This window comes from Protopterus annectens, chromosome 7.part0 (genome assembly GCF_019279795.1).
Source record: "Protopterus annectens isolate FY-2018-M chromosome 7.part0, PAN1.0, whole genome shotgun sequence".
Classification (NCBI taxonomy): Eukaryota; Metazoa; Chordata; order Ceratodontiformes; family Protopteridae; genus Protopterus; species Protopterus annectens.
Window position 1 is genome coordinate 331,800,231 of NC_056739.1, and position 21,143 is coordinate 331,821,373.

General features: G+C 37.7%; 1 protein-coding gene across 3 annotated transcripts in view; it reads right to left on the bottom strand.

Moving 5' to 3' along the window:
* The window catches only part of KCNC4 (potassium voltage-gated channel subfamily C member 4), a 541,475-nt gene that overhangs the window by 92,387 nt on the left and 427,945 nt on the right, over positions 1-21,143 (bottom strand). For all 3 annotated transcript variants that reach the window (XM_044076902.1, XM_044076904.1, XM_044076903.1), the window contains exon 4: positions 20,167-20,361. In XM_044076902.1, coding sequence (XP_043932837.1) covers positions 20,167-20,361 — 195 coding nt within the window. The remainder of the gene's footprint in view (positions 1-20,166; positions 20,362-21,143) is intronic.

Below are 21,143 nucleotides of genomic sequence, written 5' to 3' on the forward strand. Positions count from 1 at the left end.
TCCTTTTTATCATACTTTCTATATTTAGCTTCACAGTCTTTGTTTTTTTGTTCTTTGCTTCCTTAAACATTTATAAAAACTTTTATTTCCTTTTCTGATAGAACCATGTTTTAATCTGCTTCCGTGTCTGTTTGACCATCCATGTATGCTTCATCTCATGTACTTTCCAGACCTCCTTGTTCTTTGTTTATACAGCTTTACATGCTCTGCATTTTGCAAATCACATTGGGGAACACTTTGCAAACCACATATTTTTCTTCCATGTAGACAAAAGCTCTCTTGCTGATGTGATGGCAGTTTTGATATACCCAGTCATTCTTTTATGTGATCATCTTACTTATTAGAGGTTGTTTTAGGTTTTTTCCCATTCTTTTGCTCCGCTCTCATCTTTAAGTTGATGGTGAACTGCAGTGTTTGCTGATTACTTGATCTGAAAAGGTTGCCCACTTCACATATCTGTCTCTCTCTCATATTTAAGAACAAAGCTCTAAGACTGGTCATTCCTGTGTAGGTTCTAGTATTAGCTATCCGAGGCCGGCCATGTATTGCACCAGCACTGGTTTTGCACTGAAGGTGTACTAGCTGGTAAATAAACTCTGTAAAAAAACTTCCCTTTTTCTGCCTTTCTAAGAATACCATTTAGACTCATTTTAACTATTTCCACTCTGAGGATAGGTTCTATACATCACCCCTGCATACCTCTCAAGTGTACCTCATTACGTGGAACATTCCTCATTTTGGGTGTTAAAAAGTTCCAAATCAAAAGAGTGTCACACATTCAGTGTCAGGCATTTTTTAACTGATATCCATAGAAAATAGTACTGAATCACATTAATTCATCATAAGAACTTTTTGCAAGTATAAAGTAGCACATTGTAACTATACTATGACCTTCCTAGTTAAGTTGTTAGTAAGTTGTTAGAAGGTGGTCCACATTTTGCCCATTTGTTCCACATTGTGAGAGAGAATGTTCTTCATTTAGGAGATGGAAGGTTGAGAGGTATACATACACCCCTGTGGCTGCCAATCGACCCACAGCTCCTCCATTTCTTATGAATTTACTAATATGTTCTGTTTCACTGATCCTACCCCTTATGTAGAGAACTACACCTCCTCCTAGTTCAAAAACAGTGCCATTCCTCTCAACTACCCCTGATTTTGACTAAAATTTTAGCTCTGACCCTCTTATCCTTCCTAGTACTCATGACTTTTGGAGAAAAGGTGATGAATTATATTTTATAAATAACAATAGTTAAGAGTTATAGACTTATTTCACTATAGAAAATGCATGTTAATTCCATCCCCTTAATCTGTCAATATTTCAGGTTAACAGGACTGATACTTTGATTTGCCCCTGATTGGTTGAGAGTTATGCCCAGCTCTACAATAAAGTTTGTGCATAGGTACCTTACACCTCACTGATGGTTCTCTACATAGCACATTTTTGTTGTTACCCCAATATCCTACCCCCGTTCTTCAGTGAGTGTCCGACTAGTTCATATAACGTTTTACTTTAGCTGCCTGTTGATTTGCCACTTTTTGCCCTATATTATGTTCACAATTTTTTCCCACTAGCCACTTGTTTTCATCTGCAGTTGATTCCATTACTGGAGTGAATCTGATTCAGTAACATTTTTGTTATTTTCAGGGGATAGAACAGAACAGGATTTCACTGCTGCTTTATTTTGCAACAGCCTTGATTACTTCGGATGACTGTTAATGATACTGTTAAATCTCGCTGGCAGAGCCCTACTTCTCCTTTAAACAGGCAGAGTATTTCCTAAATTAGGCTTACAGCCTTAAAGAACTTCAACCCCAAGGAGTTCACAGCCCAAAAACTCTCTGCTAGGCATTGAAACAAAGTATGTTGAATCCCAAATTTCAAAGCACCCTTCCACAATCCATGCCACGTAGAAGCAGTAACTGATGGAGTGCTACATTGTGTGTTACTTGTTAAAGGTCCCCTTTCAAAGAAATTAGAATCCTGCACTGCTGTGACTCCTACCACAGCAATGCTGTTTGTCTGCACCGCTCTTTCAAGGTTCTCTACTCTCTTTTGTCTCCATAGGTAATTGTTATGTTGTATAAATTAAGAGATGCACAAACAGAGATCTTTCTGTCCCACTATTCACACTTCACACCTTACCAGAAGGCACTCGGTTAACCTGTTCTTTTTTTGTTTTGTTTTTGTGTAGAACCCCTTATAATAGGTATGATCTTGAAGAAGCGGTTACATCCCGAGTTTCGATCAGCTTTGCTTCTTTATAAACAAGAAGCCAATATAGCTGAATGTAGGTATTTTAAAGGAATGGAGGTAATGGAAGTCAAACTGACAATTATGTAACTAGAACTAGGTAATGGCTTCTACCTTTTATTTGACTGTGCCCTTATCAGTTCTTGACATAAATACTTGGGCAGATTCTGCTGTATATCTAGCACTGCAGGTCATCTTTTTATAACAGGGTAATAAAAGATGTTTATAGGCTTACTATCAAAATTTTGAAATAAACAACAAATTTTAATAATTTTGTTGAATATTCTTGTTGAATTTGGTAATATCTCTTTAACAAACTGTCGTCAATCATCACCTCGACAGCCGCATTAGAAATTATTTGAAATATGAGGATGTGACGTCAAATGCTCAGACTGTTGTGGTGAAACTGCTGTGGAAATTGTAAGTATAAAGGACATTTTTTTATGGTTTTGCAGGGGGGTCATGCCCCCTGCATCCCCCATGTGGTGGGGTGTGCCCACACACCCCCTGCATATTATATATTCCAACTCTGAGATTGCATTACAGTGAGGAAAAGGGTAAATTTTCTGATCCCCACTGTAGTGTGATCTGCAATCAGAATGACAATCTTTTATTTTATTTATTTATTTTACATTTGTTAACTGGGAAAGTCCGACTGGATACATGTCCATTTTCAGCGGAGGCCCGGGGAGAAAAGCTCCACATTGCAAATAAGTGACACTTAAAGATGTGGTTACATAGAAATCTAAACATTTAACAAATCACTGACAATTTATAGTCAAGGTTCCATTTAAATCAAGCAAACATTGTGGGTTTATAGTATAAATATACAGATTTAACATTATACATCTTTGAAGTGTGTAAAAAAGAAAGAAAAGTATTTCCAGGTTGAATGTAAGGATGATAGTTGAGATAAAAGGTGGTTAGCTAAGAAGGGAAGTTATTGTGAATAGTATGTAGAGGGGAAGAAGAGCATAGACTCAGAATAGGTAGTATAACAAGTTATCTTCCTGATAATAGAATTCTAATGGTTGTAGAGAAGTGAATGTTGTCTGGGTGGGGGATGGTTATTAATGGGTATTTCACCTCTGTGAGTTGTGTTTTTCTTACCTTTGTCTTTTTATTTTTTTGGGTAAGTCCGGGTTTAGACATGGACATAGCTATGTTTTTCTTACCTTTTTATGTTATTTTTGCGTTAGTCTGGGTTTAGACATGGACATAGCCAATCCCTGTTTATATATATCTTTAGGGATATTTTGAATTGGGGCAAGGAAGATGGAGTGGTTAATTCAGCAGGAAGTGAGTTCCATTTTTTTTTCAGCAGAGTTGGAGAATAACGATTCTCCGGCTGAGTTGTTGGCTTTGGTAGCTTGTACTAGCATTCTGTTGGATGAGCGGAGGGATGCTAGGTTGCTGTAGGGGGTAATAATATTAGTCAGAATGGGAGTACTGGTAGGTTGGTAGAGGTTTTTATGAATAACTATGAGCTGGTTATAATGGAGCTGATTTGGTATTCTCATATTAGGGAATGCACACTACCATTCGCTAATGGAGATTTGAAAATTTCCAGACAAGCATTGCGGAAACTGGGAAACACACAATTGACCATCCCAGTTTTGCATCAGTGCCATTCCACATTTTGATAATAAACCATGTTTACATGCTTCTGTATGTTATGTATGGATATTTGTAATTTAATAATTTTATATCACTTAATTGTCTTCTATCAGTACAAAAGCATTTGCTCATTGTTTTGTGTCTGTAATTATCATGAATACAGCCCTGTTTTAATTGTCACCTTTAAATCCAGCTTTTTTTTTTCTTTTCTTTTCTTTTTGAGAGAAACAATGCAGCTGCCCTGTGAGATGAGGGAAAATGACAACAGTGTCTGCTTATAAAAACATGCCTTGCCTGTTCAGTTCACACCTTCTGATTCAGACAGAGCAGCTGCTACTTTATACTGTGAGTGCGCACACTATTATTTCTAAGGATGAAAGGGCTAAAAGCATGGAAGGTATGTGTACCTCCACAGGGCCAATGAAAAACATGCCCCTTGGAGACATGCTATTTATCATGTGACAGCTTGCAAAGATGCAGTCACCCTGTGAATTTAACTCTCACAAGACATCTGGATCTATGGTTTTGGCTGTATTTGAAAAACAGAAAATAGCTACTGTTTGTTCCTTCAGTGGATAGAATATCATGAAGAATAAGTGCCTTATATTAGTTGCATCCCAGTTGTTTTACTAGTGACCAAATTTCTAGTTGTTTCCTAGTAGCATTTATTCTGTGTATCTCAATTCTGCATTTATAACTGCATTGTTAGCTCATAGCTAGAGTGTTTTGTGGTTCAGGCTTTCAGCCGTGCTGCAGATTTTTATTAGCTGTGGTAATATGATGCAGCAATTTACTTTATTGTGGAGAATGTACCACTGAGTCATCATTACTCAGAGAGGAATATAATAATCACAGGATGTACAGAACAGTTAAGTAGGTGGTATAAAACATTGTAAAAATGCAAAAAATAAAGCATGCTGGAGAACTGAAATAGATTAGTACGATTTGGAGGGCTAAATTAATAAAACTATTATCAAATAGCATTACTATTATAATTTTACTACTGTTCCTGCTAAACTGAGCTGCTTAAGACCAAGCATTTGCAATGGCAGGCAGTGTACCTGAGACCTACTTAGTGCTGCAATAGCAATTAGATGGTTGTACTGTGAGTCAATAATTCATGACGTGATACTGACAGTCAACTTAAATTATTATAAAGTGGCTGTTTTTCTCTCAGTACTATCCATTTGATAATCTCCAATCTTGTAGGTTGGGCAGGTTTCCACACTTTTACTACTAGCTAATGCCTGAATCCTGATGAAAAGCTATTTGTTTTTAATGAAGTAAGTGAGCTTGATCCATGTGGAACCTTTGAAGTAATAGATTCATAGGTTCATACAAAGGCTAACTGCCCTGAAGAGCTATTTTCTATCTAACAAATGGCCTGAGGTCAGAATCAAACCCTGTACCTTATGCATAAAAGGTGATGACCTTAATCATTACACCAAACATACCACTGAGTTATACAGAGTAAAAAAAAAAAAAAAAGAGTAATACTGCAGTAAAGCACTGATCCAGCTGGAACATCTTCAGTCCAAGACTGGGAGAACAAAAGTACAGACAAGACAATACTCAACAATGGATGACATAATAGTCAAAAATAAAATATTACAGGTTACTCAGAGGAAAACACTATTATACACTGATAAACATAGTAACCATTGGTAGAAATAACAAAAACATTGAGTTCATATCAGGATAGTAGTAACACACTAGATGATGTAGTACAATGTTTAGACCTTAGTAAAACTAGTGATCTTGAAACATTTAAAGCATTAAACATTTACAGTATGTACAGGAAGTGCATTTCCAAAGCAAAGAAGCAAGCTACAATGGAAAGAAAAAAGGGGGGAATATGGAGAAACCTGGGGAAGGAGAGGGTGGTGGGAGGAAGTATCGGGAGAGGGTGGAACTGTGGGCTGAGAAAACAATAACAGTGAGATTAAGATGACTAAGAAAATGGATGGGAAATAAAGATAATGCATTCCCAAACACATCATTAAAATGTCAAAGCATCATTTTGAGCATTAATTACATGTAACTGCAGAAAAGGATTTTTATAATTGCAATCCAATGCTTAATGAGAAATTGATGAAGTTTGCTGTTGAAATGGGGAAGCTAATTTCTGACTTGACCTTAGTTTAAGGTGTTTTACATTTCCTTGCATAGGTGGTACAGGCTGGTGCTGAACATGGTCAAAGCACAGGTCAAACCTACGAAATTTGTGTTGTAAGACTAAAACCAGGTTTTACAAATCTGCATTTTAAAAAGACACCAAGTGCTGCAGGTAAGGAAAACTTCAGCATATAAGATGTGTATGTTACAGTGTAGTGTGTTAAAAAGGAAAGCATAAAATAATTCACATTGCAAGAATACTGACTATTTTGAAAGATAAGTATATAAAAGTCATATTGAACCACAAACATTTCGAAAGCTTTTTGGTAGTTGCAAAAAAAAATGTCTGCATTTAATATACATGATAAGAAGTGGGAAAAGGAATATATGCAGAGACATTAGTATATTTTATACCTGCAGAGATTTTTGACACTTTGGGGGAATTTAGAAAAACATAGTGCACTGTGCAATCCTCTGATAGGTTTGTTTAGTGATTTATGAGGGAGAATTCCAAAGACCAGTATAGGGCAATAGTGGTGTGATGTGACAAGTAGAAAGACAAAAGTCTGCTGAGTAACACCACAAAAAAATGCAGCTGTGGGTGTGTCTAATGGTAGTAAGTCTTATGCTCTGACCTAGGGTTATGCTCCAAACTGAAGCAGCATGGCAGCACGATTCAGAGTAGATGACTAGGACAAGTCATGCTGTTTTGTAACGTACAACTACTGCTGACCAACGCAGCATGGCAGCACGATTCAGAGTAGATGACTAGGACAAGTCATGCTGTTTTGTAGTGAACAACTACTGCTGATAAACGCAGCATGGCAGCACGATTCAGAGTAGATGACTAGGACAACTCATGCTGTTTTGTAGTGTACTACTGCTGATAAACGCAGCATGGCAGCGCGATTCAGAGTAGATGACTAAGACAAGTCATGCTGTTTTGTAGTGTACAACTACTGCTGACCAACGCAGCATGGCAGCATGATTCAGAGTAGATGACTAGGACAAGTCATGCTGTTTTGTAATGTACGCCTACTGCTGACCAACGCAGCATGGCAGCACGATTCAAAGTAGATGACTAGGACAAGTCATGCTGTTTTGTAGTGTACAACTACTGCTGACGAATGCAGCATGGCAGCACAATTCAGAGTAGATGACTAGGACAAGTCATGCTGTTTTGTAGTGTACAACTACTGCTGATGAACGCAGCATTGCAGCATGATTCAGAGTAGATGACTAGGACAAGTCATGCTGTTTTGTAGTGTACAACTACAGCTGACCAATGCAGCATGGCAGCACGATTCAGAGTAGATGACTAGGACAAGTCATGCTGTTTTGTAGTGTACAACTACTGCTGATGAACGCAGCATTGCAGCATGATTCAGAGTAGATGACTAGGACAAGTCATGCTGTTTTGTAGTGTACAACTACAGCTGACCAATGCAGCATGGCAGCATGATTCAGAGTAGATGACTAGGACAAGTAATGCTGTTTTGTAAAGTACAACTACTGCTGAACAACGCAGCATGGCAGCATGATTCAGAGTAGATAACTAGGACAAGTCATGCTGTTTTGTAGTGTACAACTACTGCTGATCAACGCAGCATGGCAGCATGATTCAGAGTAGATGACTAGGACAAGTCATGCTGTTTTGAAGTGTAAAACTACTGCTGACGAATGCAGCATGGCAGCATGATTCAGAGTAGATGACTAGGACAAGTCATGCTGTTTTGTAGTGGACAACTACTGCTGACCACCGCAGCATGGCAGCATGATTTCAAGTAGATGACTAGGACAAGCCATGCTTTTTTGCAGTGTACCACTACTGCTGACCAACAGTAGGTGGATGGTTCTGTGAGGCTGTGTCTGTGTGAGCACATGCATGTGTGGTATGATTGTGGCTGGATTGGAGGCAGGGATGACTTTCCAGGTGTATCTGTGAGTGTATATGTTTTGGAATATCTGTGGAATTTTTGGGCAGGTAGGCATAGCACAATACAAATGCAGGTCTGCCTCAACCGTGTATTAATTTCAGAGATATGCAAATGAACATTTTCCTCCTTGTGACTTTTGCAGGTCTCTGATTCACTAATTAGTTCAATAATGCCATTAGAGAACAACAGCAAAGCACTATTATTTCTACAGAGTTAGCTTTTCTGAGCACCCTCCACTATCTACTAAGCAATGTTTATGGAGTACTACAATGAAACTTGAAACATATAGAAGTGAGAATTTGTGCTGAGTAAAATAATGGTTACAGTTTACTATGAAAAGGAAAGATAATATTTGATTTTAGTTGTGATAAAGGACTGAGCCCCGCTCATGTGGTGCAGGGGAATAAAGCCCTAATTGTGACTCAGATGACCCATGTTAGATTAGCGGGCATGGGAGTTGGAAAGAGCAGTGCAGAAGTATAGGCATGAGATGCAGACAGCTCACCCATCCTGGGAAGTGGCAGGTAGCTTGGCTCAGTCCATGTGTGATACTCCATGACCGCTCTGGGTGGTATAGTCCAGGGAGTTTAAACCAGAGGAACATGCTGCTGCAACATACTCACTTAGGTCAGGGGCAGTTACACAGGGAAGCTTGTATGCTCCTCTACCAAGGACTGGGATCACTATTATCTCTCTAAAGCTTTCAAAGGGTGTTAGGAGCTCCTCATGCGAAGAAAGACCCAAATGTCTGCCTGGATGATGGCCCCATAGCTCTTGCCTCACAGAGGAACAAACAGGCTAGTGATCATTGTTACCCCCAAGAAAAAATGATGGCCTTCATAGTTCACAAGAGATGATGGAGGCATGCAGAGGGGTCTATCAAAAAAGACTAATTTTGTGTAGCAAAAACTGTCTGCGGAAATTAGCATTCTGGGCCAAACTATGAATCTTGAGTTTAAATCAATACAAAAAAATGTTGATTTGGCATGTTAAAGTTTTGATGAGGAGCTTGGAATAGTGTTAGAGATGTCATTTTGTTAAGACAGGGTATTTGGAATACTATAGTGTTAGGGATGTAATTTTGTTAAGACAGGGTATTTCACCAAAGTTTTATAACAGTAGGACAGCAATTTTCAACTGTTTTCATCTCATGGCCCACATAAACTAATTACAAAAATCTTTCAGCACACAAAAAATATATATTTTTTTGCTGATCTGACAAAAAATATGTATAATTTTGATTGATTTTAAAAAAATCTTTTCCTCCATTTTACTTGCATTTAATATTTAATCAGATATAATGTTTGACAGCTGAAAGGTATGATTTCCAATCACTCCCCTTCACTTTAGTCACATACTTCCAAGTAGAGCAGCATACATTTACAAATGGCAGAACTAAGTCAGAGACAGTTGCAGTTATAATACACTTAAGATGCACAGTCAAGTATAACTATTTAGAAAACCAAAGACAAATTATTCAAAGAAAGTTCAATAAACACAAACAACTCAAACTGCAAACGAATTTATGTTAGTTCATGGAAGTGACAAATGTCCCTAGTAAACAATCCAGAAGGTGGTGGAAAGAGTACAACTCCAGTTCATTTTACAGGCCTTTGGACAAGTGGTTGCCAGCAGAAAACCTAATCTCGCAAGTCACTACTAGACCAAAGTGCCATATAGAAGACCAAAGTTTCCAAGCAGCGTTACTGTAACGGCACCCACTAATAAACAAATGCAATTCATACAGAGTTACTTGTATCTGTGTCATATCTGAATAAGACTGTAAATTATTTTTTTATTAGATCTGTGGACATGTTCCGTGGCAGCAGCAGATGGTGAGTGAAGTAATCCTTAAGCTTTAAAAGGCGACCTATCTTTTTAAAAAATCTTGCGGCACACCTGTTAAAAACCCCTGCAGTAGAGATCTTCCTTTAACCCTGAAGGAAATAGTGAACAAAGAGCTTGGAAACCTTGTCAAGGAAGGTATTAGTGTAATAAAGTATAGCAAATGGGCAGCTATGATTCATCATATTAAAAAAAATCCCATATGTATCTGTGGTGAATATAAACTGAAATGTTATGCAGGCAGCAATTACTGAAGTATGTTACTTCCTTGTAATGGCTAAGCTTGGTGGCAAAAGAATGATTTCTAAAATAGACTTAGCTGCTTATCAAAAAGGGTTATTTGATGATATGTAACATCCAGAATGCACAGTGGCTTGCTCCTGGCATTCAGTATTAACTTGACACATCCTATGTTTAAGGAACAATAGAAAACATACTCAGGACTTAAATTTTACTGATTTTTGGAGTAAACAGGGAGCAGCTCACTGATTTTATAAGGTATTACAGCAACTGCAAGGCTACTTTGTCAAAATATCAGTTCTATGAGAATGGAAAATTGCACACTGAATATCTCTGGCATGTTCAATGTAAAAAAGGGATATGACTTTCCACAAAGAATTTAGAATCCATGCATGAGATGACCCCCCATATGTTTGAAAACACTCTGGGCATTTCTTGGCTTGAATATTATAAGAAATTCATTCCTAAACAAAGTACAAGTTTGGCACTGTTGTGTAAGTAACTAAAAGAAAATGTGTTGACAGTGGGACTGACATGAGCAGAGTGCTTTAGAAATGCTGACATGCAATGAGGAGTTGGCACACCATGGACCAGATTCCCCAGTATCCATTTCCCATCATGCCTCAGTCTGAGCCTATGACATACATACTGTGAATCAGACTCACCAGTATCCATTTCCCATCATGCCTCAGTCTGAGCCTATGACATACATACTGTGAATCAGACTCCCCAGTATCCTTTTCCCATCATGCCTCAGTCTGAGCCTATGACATACATACTGTGAATCAGACTCCCCAGTATCCATTTCCTGTCATGTCTCAGTCTGAGCCTATGACATACATACTGTGAATCAGACTCCCCAGTATCCATTTCCTGTCATGCCTCAGTCTGAGCCTATGACATACATACTGTGAATCAGACTCCCCAGTATCCATTTCCTGTCATGCCTCAGTCTGAGCCTATGACATACATACTGTGAACCAGACTCCCCCATATTCATTTCCCATCATGCCTCAGTCTGAGCCTATGACATACATACTGTGAATCAGACTCCCCAGTATCCATTTCCTGCCATGCCTCAGTCTGAGCATATGACATAAGGACATAATTTCAGCCTATCTTGACTTAAGAAAGATGAAAGAACAGTTGTTTATGCAACACTTACTTTTTCCATGCTTAGAAAAAGTATTCTCAGATTGAGAAGGTATAACTTTCTGTAATCATTTGAATAAAAGTCTGCCAGTGCCTTTGGGTAGAAAATTTGAGTGGACCACTGGGCACAGGAGTTTATATCATTATTGGGTAAGCATAACAATTTGCTTACAATGATAGTTAGCATAACAGGAATAATTCAGAGATGGACACTAGGCACTGTCAGTTATGATGATCAAATGCAGTGTAGTGTTTCCAAAGGTCATGTCAATGAAGATAAAAGGTCTTGTGGGGCACTTGAGTTGCACCTTCCTATAAGCTGAGAAAAGCTGCAATGGAAGAACTCCGTAAATGTCATCCTGGTACAATGCTAGCTATAAAGTCTATCTGAGCACTTACGTTTGAAGATGAAACTGAGGAGGCTATTAGCAAAGGTTGTGTACCAGGAAAAAAAGCAAGAGATGCCAAGACAAAGCACCACTGCAACTGCACATGTGGGTGCTGGAAAGTTTCTATTTGATTTTGCTGGACCTTTTAATAAATAACATGTTTATGATATAGATGGATTGATAATGAGAATAGATTGTGGTGTGTTTTATGCCTGAAGTCACATCTGAAACTTCCACTTGTCATCTAGAAAGACTTTTCTTTGCTTTGGGCTTACTTATACATACCGTCACAAAAAAAAAAAATGGAATCCAGTGTGTCAAAAGTATTCTATACTTTTGTTAAACAGAATGGAATATTTATTCTACTAGTTCCCAGATATGGGGAAAATGTTATCAAATACTGGGTGGAAAAAGGAGAACAATATTTCAGTTTTTCTGTTACCAAGCAACATAGTTCCAAGTTGTACTGCAGGACAAATTTTTGCAGAAGAGTTCTTAATCATAGAGATATTGAAATCAAATTATACTTGATTATACTTGGACTTAATGGGCATATTTGCAAGAAATACTACCTTCAACACTTCAAGCATGAAAAGTATACATGACCAGATGTGTTGTCTGTAAGGGGTATCGCTGGGAGTTGGGGCACTACAAAGTGTGTTTCAGTTGTCATGGATAGTTCAGTTTCATACAAGAGACTGATTCAGGGATTTCTTACAGGAGACACACTAACCAATTTAGATTTAAACTGGCTTCAGTTATAGACACTGACACTTAAGATGGAGTAAATTCAGATTCTACAAATTGATACAGTGGCTGTATTGTTTTCTTGGCTAAGGAGCATAAATCAAGTTTTCAATCCTTCAATTCCCTGACTCTTACACAATATACTGAGTACCAAGTATACTGAATAGTGAGTCTGTTTTAGTAGGTCAGGAATCAGTGCCACAATTACAACATAACGCAGATGGTTAGAAAAATACCTCTGTGTCCTACCTACTGACAAGTGTTATTAATACAAGTGTTTCTGAACTCTTGCATGAGTAGGGCTATCTCTTGCCTAGAACTATAAAAGCTACTTCCTCCATACTGTGGACACTACCATTTTTACTGATTAAATTTAGTAGGCCTAAAATACAAATAGGATAATGTTGTGTGTGTATATAACTCGGTGATAGGAAGCCTGCATGTCCCTATAGAAAGTGGTTGTACATGTGTACTGCAGGTCAGTCACTGCTTACTGCATGTATGAACCAGCACGTTTTCTGTACTGACAAAGTGGTTCCTGGCTGTGAACTGCTTCAGATTAGGTACAGTGTCAGAGATTATGCTGGTTATGGACTTACAGTAAGTAGATATGGAAGGATTAAGCAGATACAGTAAAGAGATGAATTTTAAGGACTAAGTTAAGGTCAGGAGAGAGCTAGATCAAAAGTGTAAAGGTATGGCATTCCACTTTTCAGACATGAGGATTCTGAAGAGTTCACTAGTGGTATGAAGATTAAGGGGAGTGAGTGAGATACCTGGTACTTGAAAGGATAAACAGAATGGAATTATTTCAGACCATGAATTACTCTAAAGACCATGTATGTCAAATATCAACTGCTGGCAATGAAGGTAAATGGAAGAGCAGATTAATTGTATAATGGACATTAACAGGTACTAGCACTGACATAGGATATACTTAGAGGGTCAGGCATGGCAGGAGCCAAAATGTTGGTATGTTGTCATCCATGGATACATTTATTTGTTGTGAAGAAAATTTAGCTCAAATAGCAAATAGGACAGGAATGCTAGGGACAAGAATATACTGTAACAGATTCATATACATTTTCCATGCTACTTGCTACTGAAATATTCAGTATTTTCTAGGAAGTGAATTGGAAGTCGTTTTCTTTGGCCAGTTTTGTTAAGTCATATTTTTGAAGAAGTATGACTGTAAAACTATATTGCATTAATTCCACTATGCAAAGTGTCCAACCACAAAATAAAAAGACAGAACTTGTACTGATTATCAGTACATTAATACTATCTACATCCAATGTTGGCTTGCATTTAAGCTGAACTGCAGCACACAGTTAAAGAGGCATACACTCTAAAATGAGACCACGAGGCAGCTGGTAAACAGAACATTAATCATCATTGTACATTCAACATTTGTTACAGAAGGTTTGTGGGCACAGCTGTTCACTGTCCAAGATTTTGTAGAATGCCCATCAATTAACTTCATATTTCTGATCTGTTACTCATGAAATGTGTGTATTTCTGGAAAAATCACTGAGGACTGCCATCATTTGAATTTCAGATTTAATATACTTCAGAAGATGTATGCTAATGCAAAACCTGTTGTTTTAGCAAAGTTCTAAATACATAGGACCAGAATTTAAAATCTGTCTTTGTCATTCATTGTTTTTTTTTTTTCTCAGATTCTTGCACTAAGAGGTTGGAAAAACATCTGTATTTATGTACAATAAATATTTCTTATATTGATCCAATGCTACAAATTCTTACCTACAAGAGATATTAATTTTGACGCTTAGTAAAGCCAGACACTGAACTTCAAATCATATTCTAAATGGAGAATGCAACACCAATGTGTGTTTGTTAGAAATGTTATTGCCTTATGGATGAACACAATATTGACTGCTTTTAAATACACAATGACTTGATATTACTGATTTATGGTTTGTTTGGTTTGCTGTGCATGCGTTGCCTTACTGTCTGTTTATCTTCCCATATATTGAGATGCCTGACTTGCACAAGGACTATTAGTCTGCTCACAAATTCACAGATTCTCACTTGATGGAGCTGTTATTTTATTAGGGGGAAAATTTTTTCCTGGTTAATAAATATTTGCTAAGGGCAGACTGATACTGAAGTGAGCCAGTTAGTCCATATTTGCAGGAAAGCAGAGTGGACTACAACAGTGGATGGCCCATTTTAAATGACTACAAACGTTTGGAGAGTGTTTGTATGAACGTGTTTCAACAGATCGCCCAAAGTTTTAATCTCTTGCTGCAAGTCCATCCTATTGCAAGCCATCATTTGACATAGACAACAATTATGTTACTTCACTATTAATTTTGCTGCCTACATAACTGAGCTGAGCAACATGCATGTCTCCTGTTCATAGTAAACTACATCTGTGCTGAATGCCATAACAATATTTAGCAGGAGAGAAGTTAAAAACAAAAACACACACATACACACATGCACACATATATATATATATATATATATATATATATATATATATATATACACACACATATATATATGGGTCTACTTCATATGATCGGCACACATTTCACCGACATCAAAACACTGAAAGCTTGAAACACCGAAAACTCATTTGATCGAAACTCATAACACTGACACATGAAATTCAAAGCATTATGCCCTTTCCCCCACTGTAGTGAGATCCTGGAGTTAAAATAAATAGTTGGGGGGGGGGCGGAGACCCCCACATTATTTAGATAAATATTGTTGTCTGCAAACAGTTAGTCATTTCTGTTATAAGTATCCATATGTAGTTTGAAATGTATGATGTATGTGGAGGGCTGTGCCCCCCTCACACCCCTATCTAAATATTCTAACTCCAGGATCGCGCTACAGTGGGGGAAAGGGGATAATGCTTTGAATTTCATGTATCAGTGTTAAGAGTTTCGATCAAATGAGTTTTTTGAGCTTTAGGAGTTTTGGTCTCTTTGAAAAGTTTGTCAATCAAATGAGCTGTCGATCATATGAAGTAGACCCATATATATATATATATATATATATATATATATATATATATATATATATATATGGAAGCACTTTACATAATCGAATTACTGAAATCTCGAATGTCATTTGGTCGAGACCATATGATCGACATTTCAGTAAATCGAATATGTAAAGTTTTAAAAAATAACACTTTACTTACCTTAAAACATTATGTGCACACAGAGGCAAGGCTTCTTGTACGATCTGTGTGTACGTAATGTTTTTATCTTATTTGCGGTGTTGACAGGAAGTGGGAAATCTCCCGTTTTGCGCTTCCGCATACAGCGCAATATGGGAGATTTCCCTTTTCCCCACTGTAGCGCGATCTCGGAGTTGGTATATTTAAGTAGGGGGGGTGTGGGGGGCACAGGGGGGGCGAAGCCCCCCTGCAAAAGCAATGGTTGACTTTTTTTTTTTTTTTTGGGTTTCATTTTAGAAGTTCGAGTTTCCAAAATCGATCATTTGGTCTCAATCATATAAAGTTCGGGATTTAGGGAATTCGAGCTTCTAAAGTGAATCCATATATATATATATATATATATATATATATATATATATATATATATATATCTGGGTCCACTATATAATCACAAAATACTGAAATCCCGAATTTCAGCATTTCGAAATTACATAGCCGAAAACACTAAATTCCAAAACCCCATAACCGCGAAATTTAAAATCCCAAACGTACACTACACATACAGCACACACATACACATACACACAACTTCCCCCCACAATTAAACATATAATCCTACAGTACAGATAAGCACACCTCCCTACTTAAATATACTAACACCGAGATCGCACAAACAGACACACAAAGGAAACTCACACCCACACATTTTACAGTCCCTCACACACACACATCACAGTCACAACACACACTGACACACACTAAAGCCCCTAACCAACACACTTACACATACATACTTACCTAAACTTCCACCCATCCACTCACACACTGCACCACCAGAAGTGCTAATTCAACATCTCCGAGCTGTATTTCAAAATTATATACTGGACCCATATATATATATATATATATATATATATATATATATATATATATATATATATATATAGACATATGCACTGGGTGGCTCAATGATACCATTAAGGCTGACTAGAAATATTTGTTATGTGGTTTTCCAACAAGTAATGCCATAATTTCCATAGCAAGATCTTCCTGTTTAGAAAGTAATCATTTTAACTGACTTTTTCTTTAGTACCATTATTGGTTCTTTTTTATCTTTGAAGATATGGACATCTTTGCCCCCCTCCTATGGCCTGCTGCTAGTATTTCTACCTGCTAAACCTCTTTATTATCCCTGGATATGTCAATAGCTGCACTGGGCAATCCTAGATTTGTACCTTCACTCAGTGGGCCTCTCACCCATTGGGGAGTTGGCCTTATGACAAAAATCCTACAGGTGAAAGGTGAGGAGCTAACAGACTCAGCAGGGTGCCCTAAACCAGATGCCAGGAGCTATCAATTTTGGCAGTGCTTGGCCAGAGTCACTATCAATAGGAGTAGCCTGCAGTGGTACTAGCATGTCCATCACTCCCACAACAAAATTTGCTGACATGCAAGGCTTTTGCCTATACATGCACATATAAACACTTCCCTAAATGCCCCTGGTCACCACAAAAGGTTCTACAAATAGTGTTTCTGTCCAAGCTCTTCCTTATGGTAGGAAAACTTATCACTGGCTGATTCATCCTATTTCTACCTGACCACTGCCCAAACCTTTTCTAGTACTCTGATTGCTAATAGCACAGATGGATGCCTTTCCTTTGTGCCATTGGGCTGTGCCAGTGAATGGCCCCCTTTTGGTTTTCTCTTTGCCCCCAAAATAGGGCAAGAAAGATAACAGAAATAACCATATGTATGTGGAGTCATGGCTGCAGCCTGTACAAAATTTAAGATAGGGATTACAGGCGGAAAAACATGGTTCCTTGCTGTCTATTTGGAGAACTGAACGAGGAGACAGAGATTTGGTTGTCTGCATTTGCAAGACTAGTATAATGCTGGGAGATAAGACAACTCTTTCTTCCATCTCAGTAACTAAATCAGTGACAAGAGGCTAAGGGGATAAAAGGCTTGGAAGAAGTTAGATATGATGTAGTATTACAACACTGATCTTGAACAAGTTATTTTATTTTGCTTTTGTTTACTCAGTTTGTTCATCTGGATTTAGACAAAAAACGCTTTTCAGCGGAGGCCCAGGATGTAAAGCTCCAACGTATTAGAAACATTTTTAAACAGACATTCAGTACTATACATGAACAGACATTAAGTAATATATCCTACACATTCATTTGCTAATTGAATTTCATTCATAGAAATGAAGGCAACTATTACAGTATAAAAGATACCTGTACATTAGTAGATGTTGATCGCTGAGCATTTGAAGGAGTGTTAGTGGGTTTGCTCAATAGATAACAGATCACATGATTAATGCTTAGAACTTCAAAGATATGGAGGTGTGGGATGGAACTAAAAACAAAATATGTTAATACTGCAGTAAACAGGTGGGGTATAAAGCAGTGACTACTGTTATGGTCAGCATACTAACACAGCTGTACTAATATTCTCCATCTGGGTCACTGTAGCAGTAGTATTCATTAAATATGGATTAATTCCAAAGCAATGCCATGGAGGGGGGAAGAGATGCCAGTGGTAAAAGAAAACCAATGCCCTTCTAATCCTGCCTTCACCAGGATTCAAATGATCATTGATAGACCCTAATGAAGGTTGATGCCAAAGAGCCTGTTCCTCTTCAGAACTGGGTGTCAAGCTTATATCATTTAGAAAAGTGGTGAACAGAAGACCACATAGCAGCCTCACAAATGCTTTGGATAGAGTCATTCATGAAAAAGGTTGCTGAAATGGCAGTTATTCTGAGAGAAGGCGCTCTAGCTTGCCCCTTCAAAGTTATCCCATGTTTTTTCATTTAGAGCAGAGCAAAATGTACTCAGACAGTCAAAACTATTTGCCTGGTGACTTGTCTGTGCAGTTTTCCTGGGGAAGAGGACACGATTGTTCTTTCTAGAAAGATGGTAGAGGCCCTAGGCAGTATAAAATCTTTCATTTTCACCACTGAAAAGTGATTCATTTTTAAAAGGTCTTGTAAAAGCTTCCATGGGTCATTCTTATGGGGGATACAGGAACAGTCCAGAATAAAACCCTTTCCATTGCTCTACCAGAGGTGCCCTTTATATGACCCCATGGCTAGAAGATGAATAATAAGGGGTAAGGCCAACTTATCCTAATCCTTTGTTAGGAGGAAACATTCCCCTGAACGGAAAGAATATCTCCAGACAGATCATATGCAGAACTACTTTGATGAGATCTTTCCCAATTTTTCCCTACAAGTGTTAATCAGTCCCTAGTGAATGAGATTTAAGAGGAAACATGGCAAAAGGAAGATGAATGGTATCTTCACAGACATCACAGTCATTCAGAATGCATTTTGGGGATGTTTTCAGAAGGCCTCCCTAATTTATCCTTTTGCTTGCCCTGACACTTTTTCTTATCAGATTCTTTTTCTGCCCAGTTTGTTTATCTTCTCACCTGCCAGTGATAAAAGGGCCGTTGCTTGCATAGGTAATTTCTATGGTAAAGGGGATTAAATTAAAAAGTTTCCAGATACAATGAATACTAGTACAACAGTGATGATATAAACATCTCATCTGCTCCTAATGTTGTTCAAGTTATCTGTTGCAGTTTTTATATACAGGCTATACATTTTCAGAGTTTTTACTCTTAAGAAGGCTTATATAAGTAGGGAGAAGTGAATAGAAGTTTTTTTGGTACACAGTAGTGGAGGATGCTGAAGATACATATATTATGCATTGAAATGAGTTGCTCTTTACATCATCTTACAGTTATGGTACAGATATATGTGCAAAAAGTAAAAAAGACAAATAGATTTTGCTTATTTTGTATTTATGGTAGACTGCCTTCATTTGATCTTTTTACTGGACCATTTTTGTGATCTAATTTATTTAGATCTTCCAAAAATATTTGAGAATTGCAAACTTCCTACTCAGTATTTCTCATGGGATAACAGGTACAATCTATCTGTTGGAAGGCAGGTAGGCTGGTTTCACATGGTATGTAAGGCTGGCAGGTACTGAAAACTATTATGTCCTTAGACACAAACTCAAAATCATTAAAATCATTGAAATCATACTAAATGAGAAAGCTTCTTTATTAGCACAAATACTGGATAACCTCACTATCGTTTTCCAAGAATGTACTAAATTCCTCAGACTGCTGACTCACACATGAGCTGTGATCATATTATAGCCATCTCTCGGGTCTACTTGGTCTGCTAGCTGTATCCCTTATATTTTTTGCCACCAGTGAGCAGTTCCTTATTGAGGCCTTTGAGTCATGTGACTATTCTGTGGACTACTGATATACCAATCACAGCTAAGTTACTGGGGCTGCAGTCCACATAATGCAAATATAAGATTATAGGACCCATTATCTTGCTTTCATGCAGTAAAGTGACTAAATGCAGAATGTGCATAAGGAGGTGCTACTTAACCCCTTCCAGATAGTTTGTCCAAACTTGTTCCACGGATCTGAGCCACACCATATGTACATTATAAGAAAGGAAGGAGGACATCTTTTAGCACTGGGTTTTGGATTCTGTGCCGCATGACACAAACTGTACTATAAAATGCTATGTAAGCAAAACCAAAAAACATATCTTTTCTGATAAAAAACGATTAACAAAATAGTATCACCGGCTTACATGTCTACATTTTACTCCTTTGGGTTTCCTTCCTAGACTTAAGCATGCAGTGGTGAATAAATGCATCTGTATCTTGCACATACCTTTTCTAATGCCACCATCTGCTGTGCAAGGGAAATCTGCAGCACCTAGTAAGAAGCAGGATGCACCCTTCCTGCTCTTATCCCTGCTGCTGGATCTTCTCATAGGCCTCTTCTCATCATGTGGTAAAGTCTGGCTAAGTCCTTCATATTCTTGGTCTGACAGAACAGCACTTGCGTCTCCATTCTGTTTGGAATCTTGAAACACATGAACAAAAAATAAGTAGGTTAAAGCCTTGTATACGACATTACTTCAACACCCTGCAGGAAAAGCAGGAAAAACACTCAAAAGATCTTCAGTTAAAATTCCTACATTGATGTAATGCCAGCCCGTGAGATACTTTTCCATCTTGTACCTAATTACACAATAGGTCTGCATCCCTCTGTGTATTTATATGAATAATGAGTAACCCAGACCCTAGCTCCAAAATGGATATGGGAGAACAAAAAAGGATAACGGGATTTACAAAAATGTACCTTCAAGTTCCAAGTCAGCATTAATAATTGTTTTATATACATGTTTGAAAAGGTTAGACATCTATAATACTATCAAATGTAACCTTATTCAAATACATATTAAAATATACATATCTGCTTTACAAACAAACAAACACAGCTATAACAGCTGCCAGTACAAGATTAAGGAAAACATTTAAAATAAATAACTATATAGACTCCAGTGCCTATTCTCTGGGGCACATGGAATAACTCTAAAATGTATACAATATATGTATATAAACTGCATTTTGACTCATTTCTTGTAGCCACAGACTACAGAGTTTGATTCCTTTGTTTACTGTGTCACGCTAAGCAAATCACTTAACCAGACAGTACTCCCAGGTTATCCCTGAAGAAGGATTTTTGTGCCCAGTGGGCTTACTTGGTTAACACATGTATAAAATAAATTAATAAACATATGATAATGAGACATTATAGCTCTCTCGAGAATTTATTATAAGCTTCTTAAAGTATTTCAAGCA